Here is a 22,977-nt window from a genome sequence, read left to right on the forward strand (position 1 = left end):
CAGTGTCCATCTGTGACTGTCTATCTGTAACAGTGTCTATCTGTGACTGACTGTCTATCTGTAACAGTGTCTAACTGTGACTGTCTATCTGTAACAGTGTCTATCTGTGACTGACTGTCTATCTGTAACAGTGTCTATCTGTGACTGTCTATCTGTGACTGTGTCCATCTGTGACTGTTGTCTATCTATGACTGTGTCTATCTGTGACTTTGTCTATCTGTGACTGTGTCTATTTTTGACTGTTGTCTATCTGTGACTGACCGCCTCCGTGGTCCTGTGGTAGAGCGTCCGCCCGGAGAGCGGAAGGTCCAGGGTTCGATCCCGGGCCGCGTCATACAAAAAGACGTTAAAAGATTGTACTTGTTGTTACCCTGTCTGGCGCTCGGCATTAAGGGGCTAAAACAAGGACTGGTCGGCTCGGAGTCAGTATACTGTGTCTGAGTGGGGTATTCATGTTAAACTGCGGCATGGTATCTCAGTGAGCTAGCACTATAAATCGGCATCAGTCCGGACTAGTACAAGCAGCCACACACACACATACACGTGCATGCACGTCGCTATATAAGTGCAATAATCTTGGACGCGACGTTAAACCCAATTTCACCTCACCTCATCTATCTGTGACTATGTCTATCTGTGACTGTCTATCTGTAACAGTGTCTATCTGTGACTGTCTATCTGTAACAGTGTCTATCTGTGACTGACTGTCTATCTGTAACAGTGTCTAACTGTGACTGTCTATCTGTAACAGTGTCTATCTGTCACTGTCTATCTGTGACTGTGTCCATCTGTGACTGTCCATCTGTGACTGTCCATCTGTGACTGTTGTCTATCTATGACTGTGTCTATCTGTGACTGTGTCTATCTGTGACTGTCCATCTGTCACTGTCCATCTGTCACTGTCAATCTGTGACTGTGTTTCAGATGTTCCAGGTGGTCCAGCCTGCCAGGGCCCTCTACATCCAGGCCAACAACTGTGTGGAAGAGAAGGAGTGGTACGTACAGGGGAGATCTGTGTGCATCACACACAGCCAAGTGATGACAGGGACAAACATGGGTCAGGCATCATTATTATAGGGCCAGGGACACATTTAGCTAATCAACAGTGAGTCATGATGTAAGCATCTCTGTGCCTGTCCCCCGATCAGGGAACTGTTTTGACACACCTAAGTTGATCCAAATTAATCCAAGAGAAAATTACAACATGGTTTGTGAGATATGTTTCATCAAGGTGCTGTGTTCCTTGGGGTCCAAGAGAGTTCCATTGTGGCTCTTTGAGCCATGTGTTTTTCTAGGTCCTCCAGCCTCCTAGCATGAGTTGATGATTGTCTGTGATAGCAATGGTTTAACTGTGTCCCTCCTGCAGGCTGGATATCCTCACCAAGGTGTGCAACACCAACAAGAACCGGCTGAACGTGTACCACCCTGCTGCCTTCATCAACGGACACTGGCTCTGGTAAGGCTTAAACAGGGAGATCAATGCGTAGATCCGACGCTTTACCCAAACTGTGAGAGGCTGATGTGTTAACAATTCTTTTCCCGTGTGATGTGTACTATACAGAGTTACTTCCCCTACTTAATTCTGCGTGCCTCTATTTCCCAAGCACCTCGTGTTATTCATATTTTGTTTACAACAACATAGGGTACAATAAAAGCAAAGAAGTGTAGAGAAAATATTCACATTTAAGCCATTACAGATCTCTTAATATGATGAACACTCTCCTTTTTGTGGTGATAACTAATGATTGATTTTCCAATGGCATGTATGTAGTGTGATGTTTTTTAAAGTCCCAACCTGACAATTTCGACCCCAATTAATCTTGATATTCCAATGGTATGTATACAGTATGGTGTAGGCATCTCTGCTATTGTGTGTGTCCCTGCCTGTGTGCAGCTGCAAGGAGGTGGACCTGACTGCCCGGGGGTGCTGCCCAGTGTCCGGGGGACTGCCGGTCACCGACATCCAGCTGGACATCGACTCAGACAGGGAGGTGGAGAAGATACACTCCCTCTTCCTGGGTCGCATGGACAAACTGGACTCTGTGCTAGGTAGGTTATGTGTGTGGACAAACTGGACTCTGTGCTAGGTAGGTTATGTGTGTGGACAAACTGGACTCTGTGCTAGGTAGGTTATGTGTGTGGACAAACTGGACTCTGTGCTAGGTAGGTTATGTGTGTGGACAAACTGGACTCTGTGCTAGGTAGGTTATGTGTGTGGACAAACTGGACTCTGTGCTAGGTAGGTTATCTGATGGACAAACTGGACTCTGTGCTAGGTAGGTTATCTGATTGACAAACTGGACTGTGTGTTTGGTAGGTTATCTGATGGATAAACTGGACTGTGTGTTTGGTAGGTTATCTGATGGACAAACTGGACTGTGAGTTTGGTAGGTTATCTGATGGTCAAACTGGACTTTGTGCTTGGTAGGTTATCTGATTGACAAACTGGACTGTGTGCTTGCTAGGTTATCTGATGGGACAAACTGGACTGTGTGTTTGGTAGGTTATCTGATGGGACAAACTGGACTGTGTGTTTGGTAGGTTATCTGATGGGACAAACTGGACTGTGTGTTTGGTAGGTTATCTGATGGACAAACTGGACTGTGATTTTGGTAGGTTATCTGATGGACAAACTGGACTTTGTGCTTGGTAGGTTATCTGATGGACAAACTGGACTTTGTGTTTGGTAGGTTATCTGATGGACAAACTGGACTGTGTGTTTGGTAGGTTATCTGATGGACAAACTGGACTTTGTGTTTGGTAGGTTATCTGATGGACAAACTGGACTGTGTGTTTGGTAGGTTATCTGATGGACAAACTGGACTCTGTGCTAGGTAGGTTATCTGATGGACAAACTAGACTCTGTGCTAGGTAGGTTATCTGATGGACAGACTGGACTGTGTGCTAGGTAGGTTATCTGATGGACAGACTGGACTGTGTGCTAGGTAGGTTATCTGATGGACAGACTGGACTGTGTGCTAGGTAGGTTATCTGATGGACAGACTGGACTCTGTGCTAGGTAGGTTATCTGATGGACAGACTGGACTGTGTGCTAGGTAGGTTATCTGATGGACAGACTGGACTGTGTGCTAGGTAGGTTATCTGATGGACAGACTGGACTGTGTGCTAGGTAGGTTATCTGATGGACAGACTGGACTGTGTGCTAGGTAGGTTATCTGATGGACAGACTGGACTGTGTGCTAGGTAGGTTATCTGATGGGACAAACTGGACTGTGTGCTTGCTTGGTTATCTGATGGACAAACTGGACTGTGTGTTTGGTAGGTTATCTGATGGGACAAACTGGACTGTGTGTTTGGTAGGTTATCTGATGGGACAAACTGGACTGTGTGTTTGGTAGGTTATCTGATGGACAAACTGGACTGTGATTTTGGTAGGTTATCTGATGGACAAACTGGACTTTGTGCTTGGTAGGTTATCTGATGGACAAACTGGACTTTGTGTTTGGTAGGTTATCTGATGGGACAAACTGGACTGTGTGTTTGGTAGGTTATCTGATGGGACAAACTGGACTGTGTGTTTGGTAGGTTATCTGATGGACAAACTGGACTGTGATTTTGGTAGGTTATCTGATGGACAAACTGGACTTTGTGCTTGGTAGGTTATCTGATGGACAAACTGGACTTTGTGTTTGGTAGGTTATCTGATGGACAAACTGGACTGTGTGTTTGGTAGGTTATCTGATGGACAAACTGGACTTTGTGTTTGGTAGGTTATCTGATGGACAAACTGGACTGTGTGTTTGGTAGGTTATCTGATGGACAGACTGGACTGTGTGCTAGGTAGGTTATCTGATGGACAAACTGGACTGTGTGCTTGGTAGGTTTTCTGATGGACAAACTTGACTCTGTGTTTGGTAGGTTAATGAGATGTGAAGGCAGATTCTGAATGACTTATAAAGTAGAAACAGATGCTTTCTTCATGTATTGTCTGTCTTGTATTCAAGAGATTGTTTTTTTACAAAATGGTTGACTCAACTGGGCAGTCGTCACCCTCCCTATTGACTAACCTGTCAGTTGACTCAGTCGTAGGACTAGCTGCATGGCATGAGATGGGGGGCATGTGTGCTTCCTTAACGCAACTTGAACTGTATGCAGCATGTCATGGGGATGCTTTGTACTCGAGTGTTAATCTTCCATGTACTAATACTGTTGGTGTCGCTGTGGGCACAGGTACTGCAGACATGCACCCAGGTTCCTTTCAATATAGACAAGTGTACCCAGGGAGTGTAGCAATAAGAGGGGGCATGGGTGGCCGAGTTGTCTGAGGCGCCGTGATTCGATGTGCTGAGTTGCGTCCTTTGGGGATGACAGAAAGCTATGATTGTTGGTTCTAATCCTGGTTCACCCCGATTATGTTTTTAGGTTTATCTGAACCATACCCTTGCTCGTGGGTTTCACCTTAGTGGTAAACGTCTGAGACCTGCATCACTTCTGGATTTCCTCCCACATTAAGCTGAAATGCCGTGATATAACTGGAATACTGTTAAAAGCGGCGTTAAACTCAACTCACTCTCTTAGTAATAAGTAGAGGACAAATCTATTTACACAACGCATGGAACCAGTTCCAGTTATGCTGTCACCTGTAGGAAGTCGTGTGTGCACTTTGCAGAGAGGTAGTTGTTTACCCCTGCCTGAAAGATTGAACATATTTGGGTGTCGAGACGACACAAGGCGGCCACGATACTGGTTTGATGCACTGCGAAAATGGACTCATCCTCTTTTACTTTTCTGTCATATTCCCGAGGCAGAGCCATTAACTGAATGTGTAAGTCTAGTTTCCACCCTTGTTGAACAAAGCTGGAATGTCATGGCTCGATCGTAGCGCCACTAGTGGCTATTATGAGACATGTTCCTTCTATGTCCCTCCTGTTGATCAATCAGATTCCATCTCTCGTATCATTTGGTTCAAACAAGATGACGGCGGCCAGTCAAGACGAACTGATCGATAATCAAGATCTATATTGTAATGAAATTGGTCTCAACTCACAAAGTGCATCAAATCACTTGAGCACATTGATTTAAAACATGAAAAGATTTGAAAACACATGCTTTTCAAATCCTGCAGACGACCGAAATCTACACCTTGAAATCCATGTTGTTTACGAATCATATGTCTAGTTCGTTGCCTGATTATGATTGGACTATGCATAGACTCGTCAGTCCAGCTAAACTCCAGAATTCCAACCTAGTTCGGCAAGGATGGTAACTTGACTTTTACAGTCAGTTAACACCCTTTCCTCGGGAAGATGCATTTCTGTTGGGGTTGTTTCTGTTTCTGTTCTTCTTTTGGTGTGGGTACATTTGTCCACACAGAGAGGCACCTGTGCCCACCACGATGTAACAGAGGACCTGGGTTTGTTTGATGTCAGTAGTGGTCAGGATAATATCATCTGTACACCTTCCCCCAGCTACACTAGGTTGTGTATAACGCTTGCATTGATTGACATTCACAGATAGCATGCTGAATGACATTGACAACACTGGTAAGATATGCTCCGCTTGTGCCTGTCTGCATGTGTCTGGCTTGCTTGTGTTTTCGTTCAGTTTTAGCAATTCCTAAGATGTCTATTGACATAAATTTCTCTTTTGTTTTTAGTTTTCATTTCACTTGTTGAGGCCTACCTATCTCTTCTGTGTTGTGAATAGTTGCAAATATTGTCAGCACATCTGACAGGTAGTCAAGTGAGCTTATGTGATGGCCTGTCTGTCCATCGTGCTTGGTGCATCATAAACATCGTCCCCGAAACCACTGGACCAGTGAACTTCACATACTTGTCCTCACCAGGGGGGAGCCCAATTATTCACAAGGTTCAGAAAAAGCTAAATTTTTTTTGATTGCTCAGACAACCCTGTCCAATGAAATGCGAATTATATTTAGTTGATAGTGGGAGAACACATATGTTCTGTTTTTCGGGGAATATTTTATATATTGTCAGACAATCAATAATGCTCAGACAACCCTGTCCAATGAAATGTGAATTATATTTAGTTGATAGTGGGAGAACACATATGTTCTTTTTTGGGGGGCAGTATTGTATATATTGACCTTGATTTGACTTTTGCATTTTGACCATGGTCTTAAATTCTGTCAAAATGTATGTTCACTTGCTGACATTTTGGGGAATTTATTTGGACCCAAATTGTTTGAAAATTGTGTTAAAAATGTCTGGTTCCTCCTTTCAGAGAAATAAATTGTGTGCATTTACACACTGTCCCCAGACTTTGAACAGGATCAGTGTATTTTTCTCACCGAATGATTTAATAATAATAATAATAATAATAATGATAATAATAATAATGTAGATTATGTAATGAATTTAATGAGACTGTCCAACACATTGTCAGTGGGTGCCCAGCTTTGGCACAAACACAGTATCTTAAACGACATGATGGTGTAGCTCATTGTAATACCGTCTTCGCCATGCTTGTGGTTTTGACACAAAGGTCCACCCATTGTACGAATTCTAAGGAATATGTAGAATAACCAGCCTGACTGTGCCAGGATCACCCCAAACCCTCTTTGCTGCATTTTTTTATTTTAATCTGTAAATAATGATGATAATAGTAATAATAATAATAATTATTATTATCATTATTTATCTGTAATGCTGCTTAAACCAATAGATGTACTGTTCTCAATGTACATTGCTTGTAGATTTGATACTGCTTACTTTTATTTGAAACTGAAGCTCTGTCAAGGTAATTTCCACAGTTTTAGACTTTTGTTATATGTCTGCTTAAAATGAAGGCTGCGAGGTTCAGGTATGTTCACATGGTTTTAAAGGCTGGCTCCGTGTCAAAGCTGATTGTGTGTCCCTCTGCCCCCATCCCTGTGAAGATACAGGACCAAATTGGTCTTCAGGAAAACTGTAGATTTTAAGTTACACAAAACTGATGTTTGTATTCTGTAAGTAAGACACCCAATTTAGGGTGTCATTGTGAATTTCTTCAGTTTGACATTGAAATCCCCATCACTGATAGACTGAAGGGTAAAATAAATGGAAAAAGTGAAGCGTGCCACAGCTGGCAGGCTAGGATCCCCGTGTTCATCACTTGAATCCCACATATTTATCACTGAGAATCCCCTTGATCCGAAAATGTTTATGGTCGACACAAGGAATCACTTTGATTATGTTGAAAGCAGAGTTAGACAGATAAACCGATATATAGTGCCTGTCTGATGTGAGCATGTTATCGTTATGCAGTGCCTATGTGATGTGAGTGCGTTTTGACCCCACAGAGCAGTGCGGCTGTCAGGAGGTGTACTCGGGAAATGATGAGCCGCGGCCCCGCCTGGTGATCGAGGACACGAAGCAGTGCTACCAGACGGTCACCGAGATCCAGAAGTGTGTCATCAACTTGGAGCAGGAACATAAGCAGCACCGCAAGATGTTACAGAAACATGCAGTGCCGGGTTCAATGTAAGTCTAGCCACACCACAAGATGTTACAGAAACATGCAGTGCTGGGTTCTATGTAAGTCTGTCTAGCCACACCCCAAGATGTTACAGAAACATGCAGTGCCGGGTTCTATGTAAGTCTGTCTAGCCACACCACAAGAAGTTACAGAAACATGCAGTGCCAGGTTCTATGTTAGTCTGTCTAGCCACACCACAAGATGTTACAGAAACATGCAGTGCCAGGTTCTATGTAAGTCTGTCTAGCCACACCACAAGATGTTACAGAAACATGCAGTGCTGGGTTCTATGTTAGTCTGTCTAGCCACACCACAAGATGTTACAGAAACATGCAGTGCTGGGTTCTATGTAAGTCTGTCTAGCCACACCCCAAGATGTTACAGAAACATGCAGTGCTGGGTTCTATGTAAGTCTAGCCACACCACAAGATGTTACAGAAACATGCAGTACAGGGTTCTATGTAAGTCTGTCTAGCCACACCACAAGATGTTACAGAAACATGCAGTGCTGGGTTCTATGTAAGTCTAGTCACACCACCAGATGTTACAGAAACATTCAGTGCCGGGTTCTATGTAAGTCTGTCTAGCCACACCACAAGATGTTACAGAAACATGCAGTGCTGGGTTCTATGTTAGTCTGTCTAGCCACACCACAAGATGTTACAGAAACATGCAGTGCCAGGTTCTATGTAAGTCTGTCTAGCCACACCACAAGATGTTACAGAAACATGCAGTGCCAGGTTCTATGTTAGTCTGTCTAGCCACACCACAAGATGTTACAGAAACATGCAGTACCAGGTTCTATGTTAGTCTGTCTAGCCACACCACAAGATGTTACAGAAACATGCAGTGCCAGGTTCTATGTAAGTCTGTCTAGCCACACCACAAGATGTTACAGAAACATGCAGTGTCAGGTTCTATGTAAGTCTAGCCACACCACCAGATGTTACAGAAACATGCAGTGCCGGGTTCTATGTAAGTCTGTCTAGCCACACCACAAGATGTTACAGAAACATGCAGTGCTGGGTTCTATGTTAGTCTGTCTAGCCACACCACAAGATGTTACAGAAACATGCAGTGCCAGGTTCTATGTAAGTCTGTCTAGCCACACCACAAGATGTTACAGAAACATGCAGTGTCAGGTTCTATGTTAGTCTGTCTAGCCACACCACAAGATGTTACAGAAACATGCAGTGCCAGGTTCTATGTAAGTCTGTCTAGCCACACCACAAGATGTTACAGAAACATGCAGTGCCAGGTTCTATGTAAGTCTGTCTAGCCACACCACAAGATGTTACAGAAACATGCAGTACCAGGTTCTATGTTAGTCTGTCTAGCCACACCACAAGATGTTACAGAAACATGCAGTGCCAGGTTCTATGTAAGTCTGTCTAGCCACACCACAAGATGTTACAGAAACATGCAGTGTCAGGTTCTATGTAAGTCTAGCCACACCACCAGATGTTACAGAAACATGCAGTGCCGGGTTCTATGTAAGTCTGTCTAGCCACACCACAAGATGTTACAGAAACATGCAGTGCTGGGTTCTATGTTAGTCTGTCTAGCCACACCACAAGATGTTACAGAAACATGCAGTGCCAGGTTCTATGTAAGTCTGTCTAGCCACACCACAAGATGTTACAGAAACATGCAGTGTCAGGTTCTATGTAAGTCTTTCTAGCCACACCACAAGATGTTACAGAAACATGCAGTGCTGGGTTCTATGTAAGTCTGTCTAGCCACACCCCAAGATGTTACAGAAACATGCAGTGCCGGGTTCTATGTAAGTCTAGCCACACCACAAGATGTTACAGAAACATTCAGTGCCGGGTTCTATGTAAGTCTGTCTAGCCATACCACAAGATGTTACAGAAACATGCAGTGCCAGGTTCTATGTAAGTCTAGTCACACCCCAAGATGTTACAGAAACATGCAGTGCCGGGTTCTATGTAAGTCTGTCTAGCCACACCACAAGATGTTACAGAAACATGCAGTGCCGTATTCTAAGTAAGTCTGTCTAGCCACACTACAAAAGCAATTCATCTATGCCCTGTTAACTCTTCAGAATATTTCTAGATTTTTCCCATTTTTCATCTTTTGTCGTCCTTGAAACTGCAACGATCACGCCCATTTGTTTTTCAATGCTGCATCTGGCTGAACTTACGGCAGCTGTATCTGTGTTCCAGTGACATGCCTATCGGAGACGAGAGCGCCATGCTGCCTGGGACCAGGTTGTAGTGATACATCAACACCACTGGGGGCCACCAGGAGTGACTGGAAACTTGGTGCTGGGCCACAGGGTACAATACACATCCACAACAATAGTCCTGGCGGACAATACGCAAACAGCAGAGGTCTGTTCTGTCTCCTGCAAAGACAGATGCTTGCTGCGCTGCTCACTTGCAAGACGTGTGTCACAGCTGATGGCAAGATGTCCGATCTTGTGTTACATTTGAAGCAAGACACATGTGATTTTGTGTCACGGTTGATGACCTTAAATACAATCTTGTGTCACAGTTGATGGCCTGAAATACGATCTTGTGTCACTGTTGATGGCAAGACATATGATCTTGTGTCACAGTTGATGGTAAGACATACGATCTTGTGTCACAGTTGATGGTAAGACATACGATCTTGTGTCACAGTTGATGGTAAGACATACGATCTTGTGTCACGGTTGATGGCAAGACATGCGATCTTGTGTCACGGTTGATGGCAAGACATACAATCTTGTGTCACGGTTGATGGTCTGACTTGTGATCTCATGTCACAGTTGTAGGCAAATGAAGTGCAATTATCATGTTGAAGTTTGGGCCAGGAATGATTGATGATATCCACAACCCTAGGAGAGGGTGCAAGTTGCAGTCTGTGTTGTAAATGCATAAATATCAAGAAACACTTGTGGATTTTGCAAGTGTCCGTATCTTCTCTATATCCAGGTGTGGCCGACGTGGTGCTCACACACTGTGTTGGAATAGTGCTATTTTCATTTTTCATAATATCTTTGTTTCACTATACAGAGACAGTTGCTCAAAGAGCCAGTGCTAATAGATTAGATAGTTTCGGTTGATGACATCTGCAGTGGGTAACGAATGATGAGAATGACAATCTTTTGTTCTGCATCTTACCAGTAAAGAACAGTTTGTGAGTAATACTTGTCAGCATTATTGTCCCCGGGAACACGAAGCACATAGACTCAGGGATGCAGTCAGCTAAGATAGTGGTTGTCATCTTATCAAAGGGAGGTAATTGCATTATGATATTTTTGTTGATGATCAGATTTCTCTCAAAGAGATTATGATTCACTCTTGTTGTGTCACCAACCTTGCATGATGTTTGATAGGTTTATGTTTAGATGCTGACAAGTAATCCTGATTGATGGTTCACAGGGTTCGATATACGTCCAGCAAAATAATGCACCATGGATTATGTGAGGGTTAAGTTGTTCTCTTGTTTTCGCTGATTGACTGAAGGATCAGTGCTGTTTACACAGACTATTGTCATTGTTATCACGCGTGCATTAATTATTGACATAGATGTGAATGTACCATAATACATGGAGAGAATATGTTTACATCACTTTTTGGTCCTAAGCATCACGATTCCTAGGTTCTGTATTCCATGCCACCTCCATGCTGTGGAACATTCACCTCAGAGACATGGGAAATTATGGACTACACACTCTGTGCCTTTTTGAAAACTGATGATGTTTTTTGAGATCCGTATTGTGCTGTGCAGAACCCAATCTCACTAAAATCAAATCTAAGTTCTCAGTTTTGCCAAACAAAGATCTGAGGACATCCCATTATGGTCATATCAGAACGACCTTTCGCAAACTTTGACCAACCACTTAAATGACTAACAAGACGTCGACATCAGGCAATTAGAAATCAGCTTTATTGAGCTTAACGGCACTCGTTTCATCCTAGCGACTTCCATTTCAGACTACGCTTGAAACATATGTTGACACTGTTCAAGAATAAAATTATGAAAACTTAACAAACGAACATTCCGGATGTCTAATATATGGTTGAGATTGTATGGCAGTGCGTCCCACGTACTGTGCAACGCCTCCTCCGTTCAAAAGTTTATCCCACGGAAGCTCGAGATAGACAATAATTGTTTACAGAATCAGTCATACGGGCCGTAACAGTCGTTCAGAATACACAACGTGTTAACATTTTCGAGGTTGCATGATTCGAAAACACATTCTGACTGTCGCTTTCATGATCTGGTAAGAGAAGCTTTGATTGGTCGGATGAAAGGTCGTTTTGACGTGACCCGTAATCGATGTCCTCAGATCTTTGTTTAGCGATAGCAAGAACTAAGATCTGATTTTAACGAGATTGTTCCATACCCAGCTGCAGTCAGTATGTTGTCTATATCAAATATATATATATTTCTAAACAACAAAATTGCATAATGTAGACAATACAGTTATCATGTTTATCACAGTAGGATATTTTGCTAAAAAGTATATATATATATTTTTCCACCATGTTCATATTGACCTATTGAATATTTTTTTGTCACCCACCGAAATATCACACCTGATTGGGATATTGCCTTGCCAAGACCTTTTTTGTCTTTAAACATTTCCTGACGTTGATTGTTTATAAAAGTATACTGAATTCTCTGTGAGAAATGTATTTTTCAAAGAAAGATATGGTATATATATATATTTCTATATTTTGGTCAGTTTTATATCTGCTAAGGTGAGGCTGAATGTATTCATCAGTTAAGGTGTAACCATCTATTGACATTATCTTGTATTACTGAAGACACAAATAGGACACTACGATGCCAAAGTGTCTTTTTAATATATCAGGCATCATTGCTTTTAATTCAATAAGACAATAGTGTGACTATTTTCTATGACTGTTCCCAGTTCTAAAATGTGTTTTTTGTGTTAATGTCGGAAATGAAGGAAAGATTAAGATGGTTGGTGAGAATTACCAGGGTTTGAAATTACCTTTATCAGCGAGTCCAAGAATAGTTTAATTCAGGAAGGACTAGTGCCAATTCCTTTGAGACTACCACTTTTATCCTCCGGTAGATGCAACTCTGCAGCAGCTCATTTTTGTGGACAAGTGAAAATGAAATCATCTTTCCAACTCTCATTATTGAAGTTATTTTAACTTCTATCTGTCTCCCTTGGGATAACGTCTTTAGAAGATCAATGTCAAATTTCATGGTGTGATCAGATTGCATAATCCTGAGTTAGCCAAAACGGGCTACTTGTCACTAGTCATTCTGTGTCGATGAATCTGTCCTAACTCCTCCTTTAATCATCGATCAGTCAGTGGAGGAGGTAGATTCATTGTTTTGATTCACGGAAGCAAACTTTTACCAAAGATAAGTCGGCCGTGAGATGACGGCTCTTTTCACCCTAGACATTGTCAGTCTGAAGAAAGATTGGGTCTGCTGTAATATGCTGCACAATGTTTGAAAGGGATTTGTGAGAAAAATAAGGTAATTTGTGTTAGTACGAACGACCGAAGTCCCTCTGACTGAACAAGTGTGGTTTAAATGAATTCCTATGGCAAGTAGGCATGAAAGGCTTGTTTCTAAGGTGCTGCAACTGAATGTGTAGAGTTGTGTCCCCTAGGCATGCCAGGATCCTATGATCAGAGATTCACCCTGAGATTATTATCGGTTTTGGTCAGCACCAAACTCATGCTCGTGTGTTGGGGTCATCTCACTTCTTATGATAAACACATCATCTCAGAGGGAACAAGGTATTTTCATAAATTACACCTGTGAAAAAATGATAAACTCCTAATGTGTTCAATAAGTGTCGATGTATCCACTGTCTTTTTGTTATGGTAAAATTTCATTCAGAAAACAAGTAGTAATTATATTCTCTTAGCAGAAGATAAGCAGTGTTTTTGATGTTGTCGTTTATGTTCATAATTCTCAATTTTTCTGTGGATTTTCTCGTCATTTATCCAGTAGAAATGCCTGATACAAATGTTTTGTTCCGACTAGAGTCAGTGTGTTTCCAGTCAAGACAGTATCTGCTAGTCATAGATGTTGTGTCCGATATTACCAAAGTACAACTTGTTGAATCTCAGAGCCTTTTGAACAATGAAGCCAGTTTCTCTGTGGGGTATGGTTGAGTGGTGTAGTTGTGTATCTGATATCCAAATGGCATATATTTAGTGATTCCCCGCACAGCATTACCCGATACACAACTATGTCCCTTGATACTTCTGCCTCTACAGGCCGCCCTCACTAAACCAGTGCTGTGCAGCATCAGCAACTCCTGTATGTTTCAATAGGAGCCCTGATGATCATAGCACATCAGCAGCAGCAACTCATGTATGTTTCAATAGGAGCCCTGATGATCATACCACATCAGCAGCAGCAGCTCCTGTATGTTTCAATAGCAGCCCTGATGATCATACCACATCAGCAGCAGCAGCTCCTGTATGTTTCAATAGGAGCCCTGATGATCATACCCAGCAGCAGCAACTCGTGTATGTTTCAATAGCAACCCTGAGTAACATACCACATCAGCAGCAGCAACTCGTGTATGTTTCAATAGCAACCCTGAGTAACATACCACATCAGCAGCAGCAACTCCTGTATGTTTCAATAGCAGCCCTGATGATCATACATCAGCAACACATAGACATAATCATAATTCAAACACTCAAGAAGGATTTTACCTGCTTAGGCCAGAATCGTTTTAAAATTGGTTTACGAATCCACCGAAATTTGAAATGTGAATGAAATTAAAGAACGCAAAGCAGAGGTTGTTTTTTTATTCTTCCGACAAGGAATAAATAAAATGTTAAAACTAAACCTTATTTACTGTTGGCATCAATAATAATGATTAACATACTATAGTTAATACCTGTTGAAAATTCATCATCAAGACTTCAGAGCACAACAAATTTTGATGAATCCTGAGAGGTCATTACAACAAATATTTGAAATTCGAAATCTGATCTTATTGCCCTCTTGTAGTGGTGATAAAAAGGCAGACCAGGATCTTGATGTATCTTCAGTTTCAACTGTCTCTGAGAGAGAGAGATAAATAATTATTACTGCTTTCTACTCCGGCATGTTTCCAATGATCGTATATGGCAAGGTTATCCATGGTTCCCCTGTAATGGTCAACAAGGATTCAATAAACATACAACAGAAATGACCAGTGCAATTATTATAACTTAAACTGTAATTTGATATTTTATTCCGAACTACTGCTGCAATGTGCTGTCTGATGTGAGTTGAAGGAAACTGCGTGTGCATGCTGCACTGTTGTACCGCTGCTGAATGTGCTGGCTGATGTGAGTTGAAGGAAGCTGCGTGTGCATGCTGCACTGTTGTACCGCTGCTGCAATGTGCTGGCTGATGTGAGTTGAAGGAAGCTGCGTGTGCATGCTGCACTGTTGTACCGCTGCTGCAATGTGCTGGCTGATGTGAGTTGAAGGAAGCTGCGTGTGCATGCTGCACTGTTGTACCGCGGCTGCAATGTGCTGGCTGATGTGAGTTGAAGGAAGCTGCGTGTGCATGCTGCACTGTTGTACCGCTGCTGCAATGTGCTGGCTGATGTGAGTTGAAGGAAGCTGCGTGTGCATGCTGCACTGTTGTACCGCTGCTGCAATGTGCTGGCTGATGTGAGTTGAAGGAAGCTGCGTGTGCATGCTGCACTGTTGTACCGCTGCTGCAATGTGCTGGCTGATGTGAGTTGAAGGAAGCTGCGTGTGCATGCTGCACTGTTGTACCGCTGCTGAATGTGCTGGCTGATGTGAGTTGAAGGAAGCTGCGTGTGCATGCTGCACTGTTGTACCGCTGCTGCAATGTGCTGGCTGATGTGAGTTGAAGGAAACTGCTGGTGCATGCTGCACTGTTGTACCGCTGCTGCAATGTGCTGGCTGATGTGAGTTGAAGGAAGCTGCGTGTGCATGCTGCACTGTTGTACCGCTGCTGAATGTGCTGGCTGATGTGAGTTGAAGGAAACTGCTGGTGCATGCTGCACTGTTGTACCGCTGCTGCAGTGTGCTGGCTGATGTGAGTTGAAGGAAACTGCTGGTGCATGCTGCACTGTTGTACCGCTGCTGCAGTGTGCTGGCTGATGTGAGTTGAAGGAAACTGCTGGTGCATGCTGCACTGTTGTACCGCTGCTGCAGTGTGCTGGCTGATGTGAGTTGAAGGAAACTGCTGGTGCATGCTGCACTGTTGTACCGCTGCTGCAGTGTGCTGGCTGATGTGAGTTGAAGGAAGCTGCGTGTGCATGCTGCACTGTTGTACCGCTGCTGCAATGTGCTGGCTGATGTGAGTTGAAGGAAACTGCTGGTGCATGCTGCACTGTTGTACCGCTGCTGCAGTGTGCTGGCTGATGTGAGTTGAAGGAAGCTGCGTGTGCATGCTGCACTGTTGTACCGCTGCTGCAGTGTGCAGGCTGATGTGAGTTGAAGGAAACTGCGTGTGCATGCTGCACTGTTGTACCGCTGCTGAATGTGCTGGCTGATGTGAGTTGAAGGAAGCTGCGTGTGCATGCTGCACTGTTGTACCGCTGCTGCAATGTGCTGGCTGATGTGAGTTGAAGGAAACTGCGTGTGCATGCTGCACTGTTGTACCGCTGCTGCAGTGTGCTGGCTGATGTCAGCTGAAGGAAGCTGCGTGTGCATGCGGCACTCTTGTACTGCTGCTGCAGTGTGCTGGCTGATGTGAGTTGAAGGAAGCTGCGTGTGCATGCTGCACCGTTGTACCGCTGCTGCAATGTGCTGGCTGATGTGAGTTGAAGGAAACTGCTGGTGCATGCTGCACTGTTGTACCGCGGCTGAATGTGCTGGCTGATGTGAGTTGAAGGAAACAGCGTGTGCATGCTGCACTGTTGTACCGCTGCTGCAGTGTCGGGCGGCCGTCAGAGGATGCAGATGTATCATGTTATGATGCTCAATACATGTGTTCTTTGTTCACTGTGAAAATGGTTGAGAAAATAATATTTCAGTTTTCTTTATAGCATATGATGTTTTTTCTAAAGAAAGTTATTTTAGTTCTTTTTGAGAATATTGTATTTTGTTATTTTTTTCATTCATTTCTTAAAGCAGGAAATACCTTCATCTATCCTCAAGTTAAAGATTTTGAGAGTTACACAGATTTCGATTCTTGGATTAATCTTCTCAGTGTTAGGCAGACATTTTCTTGTACCATTGTCCAAGTAAGAAGGTATGCCTGTCTTTGTCATATCTGCGTGAGTTGTCAGACTGTAGAAGATTTGAGATAAAGAGTTGTAGCATTGAGAGGGAAATTCCGTAGCAGTTCCACTTGTGTAGATATTAGTCTGGCTGCTGTTTTACAGGGTAGGCCAGGAAATAGTATTATGGTTCCAGTTGTGTTTTGTCTCAATAAAACTTTCAGTGGCTTCCTGTAAAATGTGACAGAAATATGTTTCTGTTCGTTGTTCCATCTTGAACATATAAAAGGGTGCTGTTGCTTGTAGTTCTTGAAATACATGTTGAAACTGAAACCATAATATTATTCCGACCATGGTCCAATATCTCTATCCTACCTCAAGACAGTGATTGATAAAATTGACCCAACTTGGTCTTTACAGTGTTTTAAAGTGACATGTAACCATGGTAACAGGGAAGTGTAACCCATCAACTTGTCCAAAACCTGAAGCCTCAAATCAGTTCATTCGATGTGTACAGCGAAATCTAGACCAAGTCATTACACTAGAACAAATCGTCATGATTCTGGCACTGTAACTTGAAACGTTTGATAAGGAAAGAACAGGTTGTTCCATGTAACAAACTGGATTGCAGATCTTTTTTTTTTGTCATTGAGGCTGACCAGGAAGTGTTGCTAGCAAACAACAAGTTTATTTGTTCATCATCACAGGTGCTACGTTTTTCTGAAGTAATATTTATTTTGTTCCTCTGGCATGTTTAATTACACTTTGATGACGACACTTAGCTAACAGGTTACCTCCAGGAGTAAGCCAAGCCTGGGAAAGCTCTAAATAAGTAGCGAAAAGTCAGAACTTATGAACGAATTGATTTGTTATGGTTAATCTGTTGACCTCTTACAGTCGTGGACAATTTGTAATTATTACTACATCAACTAGACAAACAATAATTTTCTCATATTGATATCATGAAAATATTGACAATGACAAAAATGGCAACTGGCACTTTAGTCTTTACCATTTGAAAATGTTCAAAAATGTGTTTGTAAATTTGTTGTGGCTTTTCCAGGTTTCCTATTGAAATATTTGCCCTTCTCCACATATAACCCCTTTTCTGTCTGCTAGATCCAGCTCCTTTCATTCTGTGTGAGATTTCAACAGACAAGACAAACAACTTTCTGAAATGAGTAATCTGAAGCCTTCTTGATTGTTTTACATAAACAGTGATTGAGCGTTCTAGGATGTAGATGTCCTTAAGATAACATTTACTGTACATTGAGCGACTTCATTCAGCATTGTCAGTTTGCTTTCCTAACCGTCCACATGGCACTTCAGATGTTCTTACCTAGGCAATCACCGAATGTGGATATGATTACCTAGGCAATCACTGAATGTGGATATGATTACCTAGGCAATCACAGAATGTGGATATGATTATCTAAGCAATCACAGAATGTGGATATGATTATACAAGCAATCACTGAATGTGGATATGATTATGTAAGCAATCACCGAGTGTGGATATGATTATGTAAGCAATCACCGAATGTGGATATGATTATCTAAGCAATCACAGAATGTGGATATGATTATGTAAGCAATCACCGAATTGTGATATGATTATGTAAGCAATCACAGAATGTGGATATGATTATGTAAGCAATCACCGAATGTGGATATGATTGTGTAAGCAATCACCGAATGTGGATATGATTATGTAGGCAATCACCGAATGTGGATATGATTATGTAAGCAATCACCGAATGTGGATATGATTATGTAAGCAATCACCGAATGTGGATATGATTATCTAGGCAATCACTGAATGTGGATATGATTATGTAAGCAATCACCGAATGTGGATATGATTATGTAAGCAATCACCGAATGTGGATATGATTATGTAAGCAATCGCAGAATGTGGATATTATTATGTAAGCAATCACAGAATGTGGATATGATTATGTAAGCAATCATAGAATGTGGATATGATTATGTAAGCAGTCACAGAATGTGGATATGATTATGTAAGCAATCACCGAATGTGGATATGATTATGTAAGCATTCACAGAATGTGGATATGATTATGTAAGCAATCACAGAATGTGGATATGATTATGTAAGCAATCACCGAATGTGGATATGATTATGTAAGCAATCACCGAATGTGGATATGATTATGTAAGCAATCACATAATGTGGATATGATTATGTAAGCAATCACAGAATGTGGATATGATTATGTAAGCAATCACATAATGTGGATATGATTATGTAAGCAATCACCGAATGTGGATATGATTATGTAAGCAATCACAGAATGTGGATATGATTATGTAAGCAATCACAGAATGTAGATATGATTATGTAAGCATTCACAGAATGTAGATATGATTATGTAAGCAATCACCGAATGTGGATATGATTATGGAAGCAATCACCGAATGTGGATATGATTATGTAAGCAATCACAGAATGTGGATATGATTATGTAAGCAATCACAGAATGTGGATATGATTATGTAAGCAATCACAGAATGTGGATATGATTATGTAATCAATCACTGAATGTGGATATGATTATCTAAGCAATCACCGAAGGTGGATATGATTATGCAAGCAATCACAGAATGTGGATATGATTATCTAAGCAATCACCGAATGTGGATATGATTATCTAAGCATTCACAGAATGTGGATATGATTATGTAAGCAATCACCGAATGTAGATATGCTTATCTAAGCATTCACAGAATGTGGAAATGATTATGTAAGCAATCACCGAATGTAGATATGCTTATCTAAGCATTCACAGAATGTGGATATGATTATGTAAGTATTCACCGAATGTTGATATGATTGTGTAAGCGTTCACAGAATGTGGATATGATTATGTAAGCAATCACAGAATGTGGATATGATTATGTGAGCAGTCACAGAATGTGGATATGATTATGTGAGCATTCACAGAATGAGGATATGATTATGTAAGCATTCACAGAATGAGGATATGATTATGTAAGCAATCACAGAATGTAGATATGATCATGTAAGCAATCACAGAGTGTAGATATGATTATGTAAGCAATCACAGAATGTGGATATGATTATGTAAGCAATCACAGAATGTAGATATGATTATGTAAGCATTCACAGAATGTAGATATGATTATGTAAGCAATCAGAGAATGTAGATATGATTATGTAAGCATTCACAGAATGTGGATATGATTATGTAAGCAATCACAGTATGTAGATATGATTATGTAAGCATTCACTGGCTGTTTATGAATGTGTCTATCTAGGATTTGGTGTTTACCGAATGTTGGTGCGCTGGTCTCAGTATGGACAGAATGTGGACTGATCATCCCTCAAGTGTGGTACTACTTACATAGGCACTCATACTGTGTCAGAACCTTATCCTATTGACTTAATAACTGAAGCTCCATGGAAAAGTAGGTAGAGTATTGATAAAATAAAGTTATGTTTTGCGAAACAACAATTGATGCGAAATATTGGTTTTGTTGGTTAGTTGGTAAGCTTAAAAATTGTTACTGTACAAAGTTATGATATTTTGGCATAAAGGGGTTATTCTTTTTATTTGTGATATTTCTTCCTTTATTCCTTCCGACACTTACATTGTGTAATCCCTCTCTCTTATATTTGTGTCACGTGTTCACCGAATGTACCATCCTTGCATGTGTTTTGTCTCCCATTGATTTTGTTATCAGTACCAAGTGATGAATTACGATTCCTCCATATCATAATATTTCAATTTCTTTTTTTATATGTTAGATTTCTTGATATTAGTGTAAATCAAATACAAATATACCTCGCTTTGATTCACTTGTATTTTGATATTGTTTTGTTATGTATTGTGTACTTATGATTTGACATTGTTTAGTGACATGGAACAAACAGCATTGTTATAGTTGCACGATGATCCCTCCGAAGGTAAACCAAGGTATATCACCCCCTTCATCTACTAACAGTGTATTTCATATCATCAATTAATTTTTTTTTGCTTTATTTGTTCATCAGGGATATAGATGTCCACTGTTCATTTTCAACAATCAACAATTTATGATATTATACTATGCTTCAGGGGTGGTGGGGTAGCCCAGTGGTTAAAGTGTTTGCTCGTCAAGCTGAACACCCGGGTTCGATTCCCCACATTGATCCAATGTGTGAAGCCTATTTCTGGTGTCTCCTGTTGTGATATTGCTGGAATATTGCGAAAAAGCAGCATAAAAACATATTCACTCACTCAGGATTTAATGTGACTTTAAGCAAAATGAAGATGAAATCATTTTATGTGAAAATTAGAATTACTCTTGACAGATAATTGAAATATATTCATCTGTCTTCCTCTGTGAATAACAGTAAACAATGAGTTAATGCGAAATGATTATAACCTTTTCATACTTTTGGATTAACAAAAATGTCAACCAGATTACAGGTTGGTAGTTCTTGAAGTGACCAAAGCTGATGTTGGCATAATGACAGATGCTCACACCACTATGACATGACTGAAGCACTCTCTCAGTATATCAGTAAAACTGATTAGTATTTGTCAAACTGTGACAGAGAAAGAAATGGGAGTCTTGCACTAGTCCATATCATCATGCATAATACTTTTTTCAAACACTAATAAACAGTCATATATGTCGAACATTTCATGTCCATCAAGGCCAGTGGGTTTCAGATTGTGGAGCTGATGAAATCCACTTTATTTCCTGCTGTTTAGATCACCCTGATTTAATATAGACGAGAACCTCGTCAAGTGTTTCATACATGTTCAGTTCAACAATACAAGCATGGCGACGGTACCAGCGGTCCTTGTAATCATTGCAACGATGCATGTCGAGTTATGTTGTGTACATGATGCTGATTTCTCATTGGTTTTAAAATATGTCCATATTAAGTAATGGAAGCATCGTTTCAAGTCCCAAAGAAATCGTATCAGCCCACTTCTTTGTAAACAAGCATACCACATATTAACGGCCAATAGTTGATGGACCACTTGTAGCAGATGACCACTGCCTTCTCCACCATCATCCCACTCACGGAACATGATTTCACTTTCAGATAGATACAGTCTTCACTTTGCACTCAAACACTATACTACCAATACATGTCAACAGAGCATACCCCCATTACAAAAAGTGCCAAAGCTGTCATAAGCGATTACTAAATATATCTTTGTGTTTTATGTTGTTATGTTTCCAAAAGACTTGGTTTATTTCCTTCTGGATCAGTACAGTAAATGTGAGATGATATTGTAGTTTTGTCTGTAAATAAAAGTCCATTATGGAAGTTTTGTGTTTCTGTTGCTTCTTAGATATTACTGATTTGATTACTTGGAGGGGTAGCCTTTGGGTTAAAGCCTTTGCTTGTCACGCTGAGGACCCAGGTTCGATTCTCTACATGGGTACAATGTGTGAAGCCCATTTCTGGTGTCTCCCGCCGTGATATTGTTGGAATATTGCTAAAAGCTGTGTGAAACCTTACTCACTCGCTCACTTGTGATCACCCGGAGTAACATACTGTGAGTTCTTGGACCTTAGTTTCTGCTGGCGTCGTTGGCATGTATGGAAATGAGATCGATGTCATGTATGTATTTCAAAAGAACACGATGCAGTTCGCGATGTATAAAGAGGGGTCCGTGTCTACTTCCCAGTAGGGCCGCCTCCGTGGTCTAGTGGTAGAGCTTCTGCATAATACCGAAAGACGTTAAAAGATGGTACTTGTTGTTACCCTGTCTGGCGATCAGCATTAAGGGACTAAAACAACTCAGAGTTGTATTACGGCGTCTGAGTGGGGTATTCATGTTAAACCGCGGCATGGTATTTTAGTGAGCTAGCACTATAAATCAGCATCAGTCCGGACTAGTACAAGCAGCCACACATACACACACACGTACTTGCACGTCGCTATACAGGTGCAATAATCTTGGACCTGACGTTAAACCCCATTTCATCTCACCTACTTCTCAGTCTTGCTGACGTGATACATTGTTCAATAAAATATACCATTGAGTTGCTGACACCCCAGAGCCTCTTTTACAAGTAATTCAAAATTAACATATCCTCTTAATGTTTACAAAATTAGTGATTGCTTTATCCTGCCACTGGATTGTTTGTTCCTTGACTTTATTGTCTGGTCAAGATGTTGACATCCGCCGTCGTATTGCAGTAGTACTGCTGTGTGCATCAGGCAAAAAACACTTACTTGTATGGTGTGTGAGGGCGAGTGCTACCGGTACAGCAAGACACGCGTACCCGTTGCGTGAACGCCAGGTGTCATCACTGATAGTTTGCTGATCCATTTATATATACTACTCAATAGAAGTTAAGGATCACCCTATTCTTTCATAATGGTAAAGTTAATCTGTCAT

General features: G+C 41.3%; 2 protein-coding genes across 6 annotated transcripts in view; one reads left to right on the forward strand and one right to left on the reverse strand.

The window, feature by feature from the left end:
• LOC139447649 (ras GTPase-activating protein 3-like) overlaps window positions 1–14,869 on the forward strand; it is a 38,379-nt gene extending 23,510 nt beyond the window's left edge. For 4 of the 5 annotated variants that reach the window (XM_071229070.1, XM_071229073.1, XM_071229072.1 and 1 more), the window contains 6 exons: window positions 925–995; window positions 1,367–1,456; window positions 1,895–2,049; window positions 5,475–5,504; window positions 7,262–7,442; window positions 9,624–14,869. In XM_071229070.1, the coding sequence (XP_071085171.1) occupies window positions 925–995; window positions 1,367–1,456; window positions 1,895–2,049; window positions 5,475–5,504; window positions 7,262–7,442; window positions 9,624–9,675 (579 nt within the window). In that variant the 3' untranslated portion in view covers window positions 9,676–14,869. The remainder of the gene's footprint in view (window positions 1–924; window positions 996–1,366; window positions 1,457–1,894; window positions 2,050–5,474; window positions 5,505–7,261; window positions 7,443–9,623) is intronic. The other variant, XM_071229071.1, reaches the window with a different exon arrangement.
• On the reverse strand, window positions 14,633–16,273 carry LOC139447978 (uncharacterized). Its single transcript, XM_071229478.1, has one exon. The coding sequence runs from the start codon at window positions 16,271–16,273 to the stop codon at window positions 14,633–14,635; it is 1,641 nt and encodes a 546-aa protein (XP_071085579.1).
• Window positions 16,274–22,977: the final 6,704 nt, after the last annotated feature.

Source organism: Haliotis cracherodii, unplaced genomic scaffold (genome assembly GCF_022045235.1).
Source record: "Haliotis cracherodii isolate W230 unplaced genomic scaffold, xgHalCrac1.p SCAF_7, whole genome shotgun sequence".
NCBI lineage: Eukaryota > Metazoa > Mollusca > Gastropoda > Lepetellida > Haliotidae > Haliotis > Haliotis cracherodii.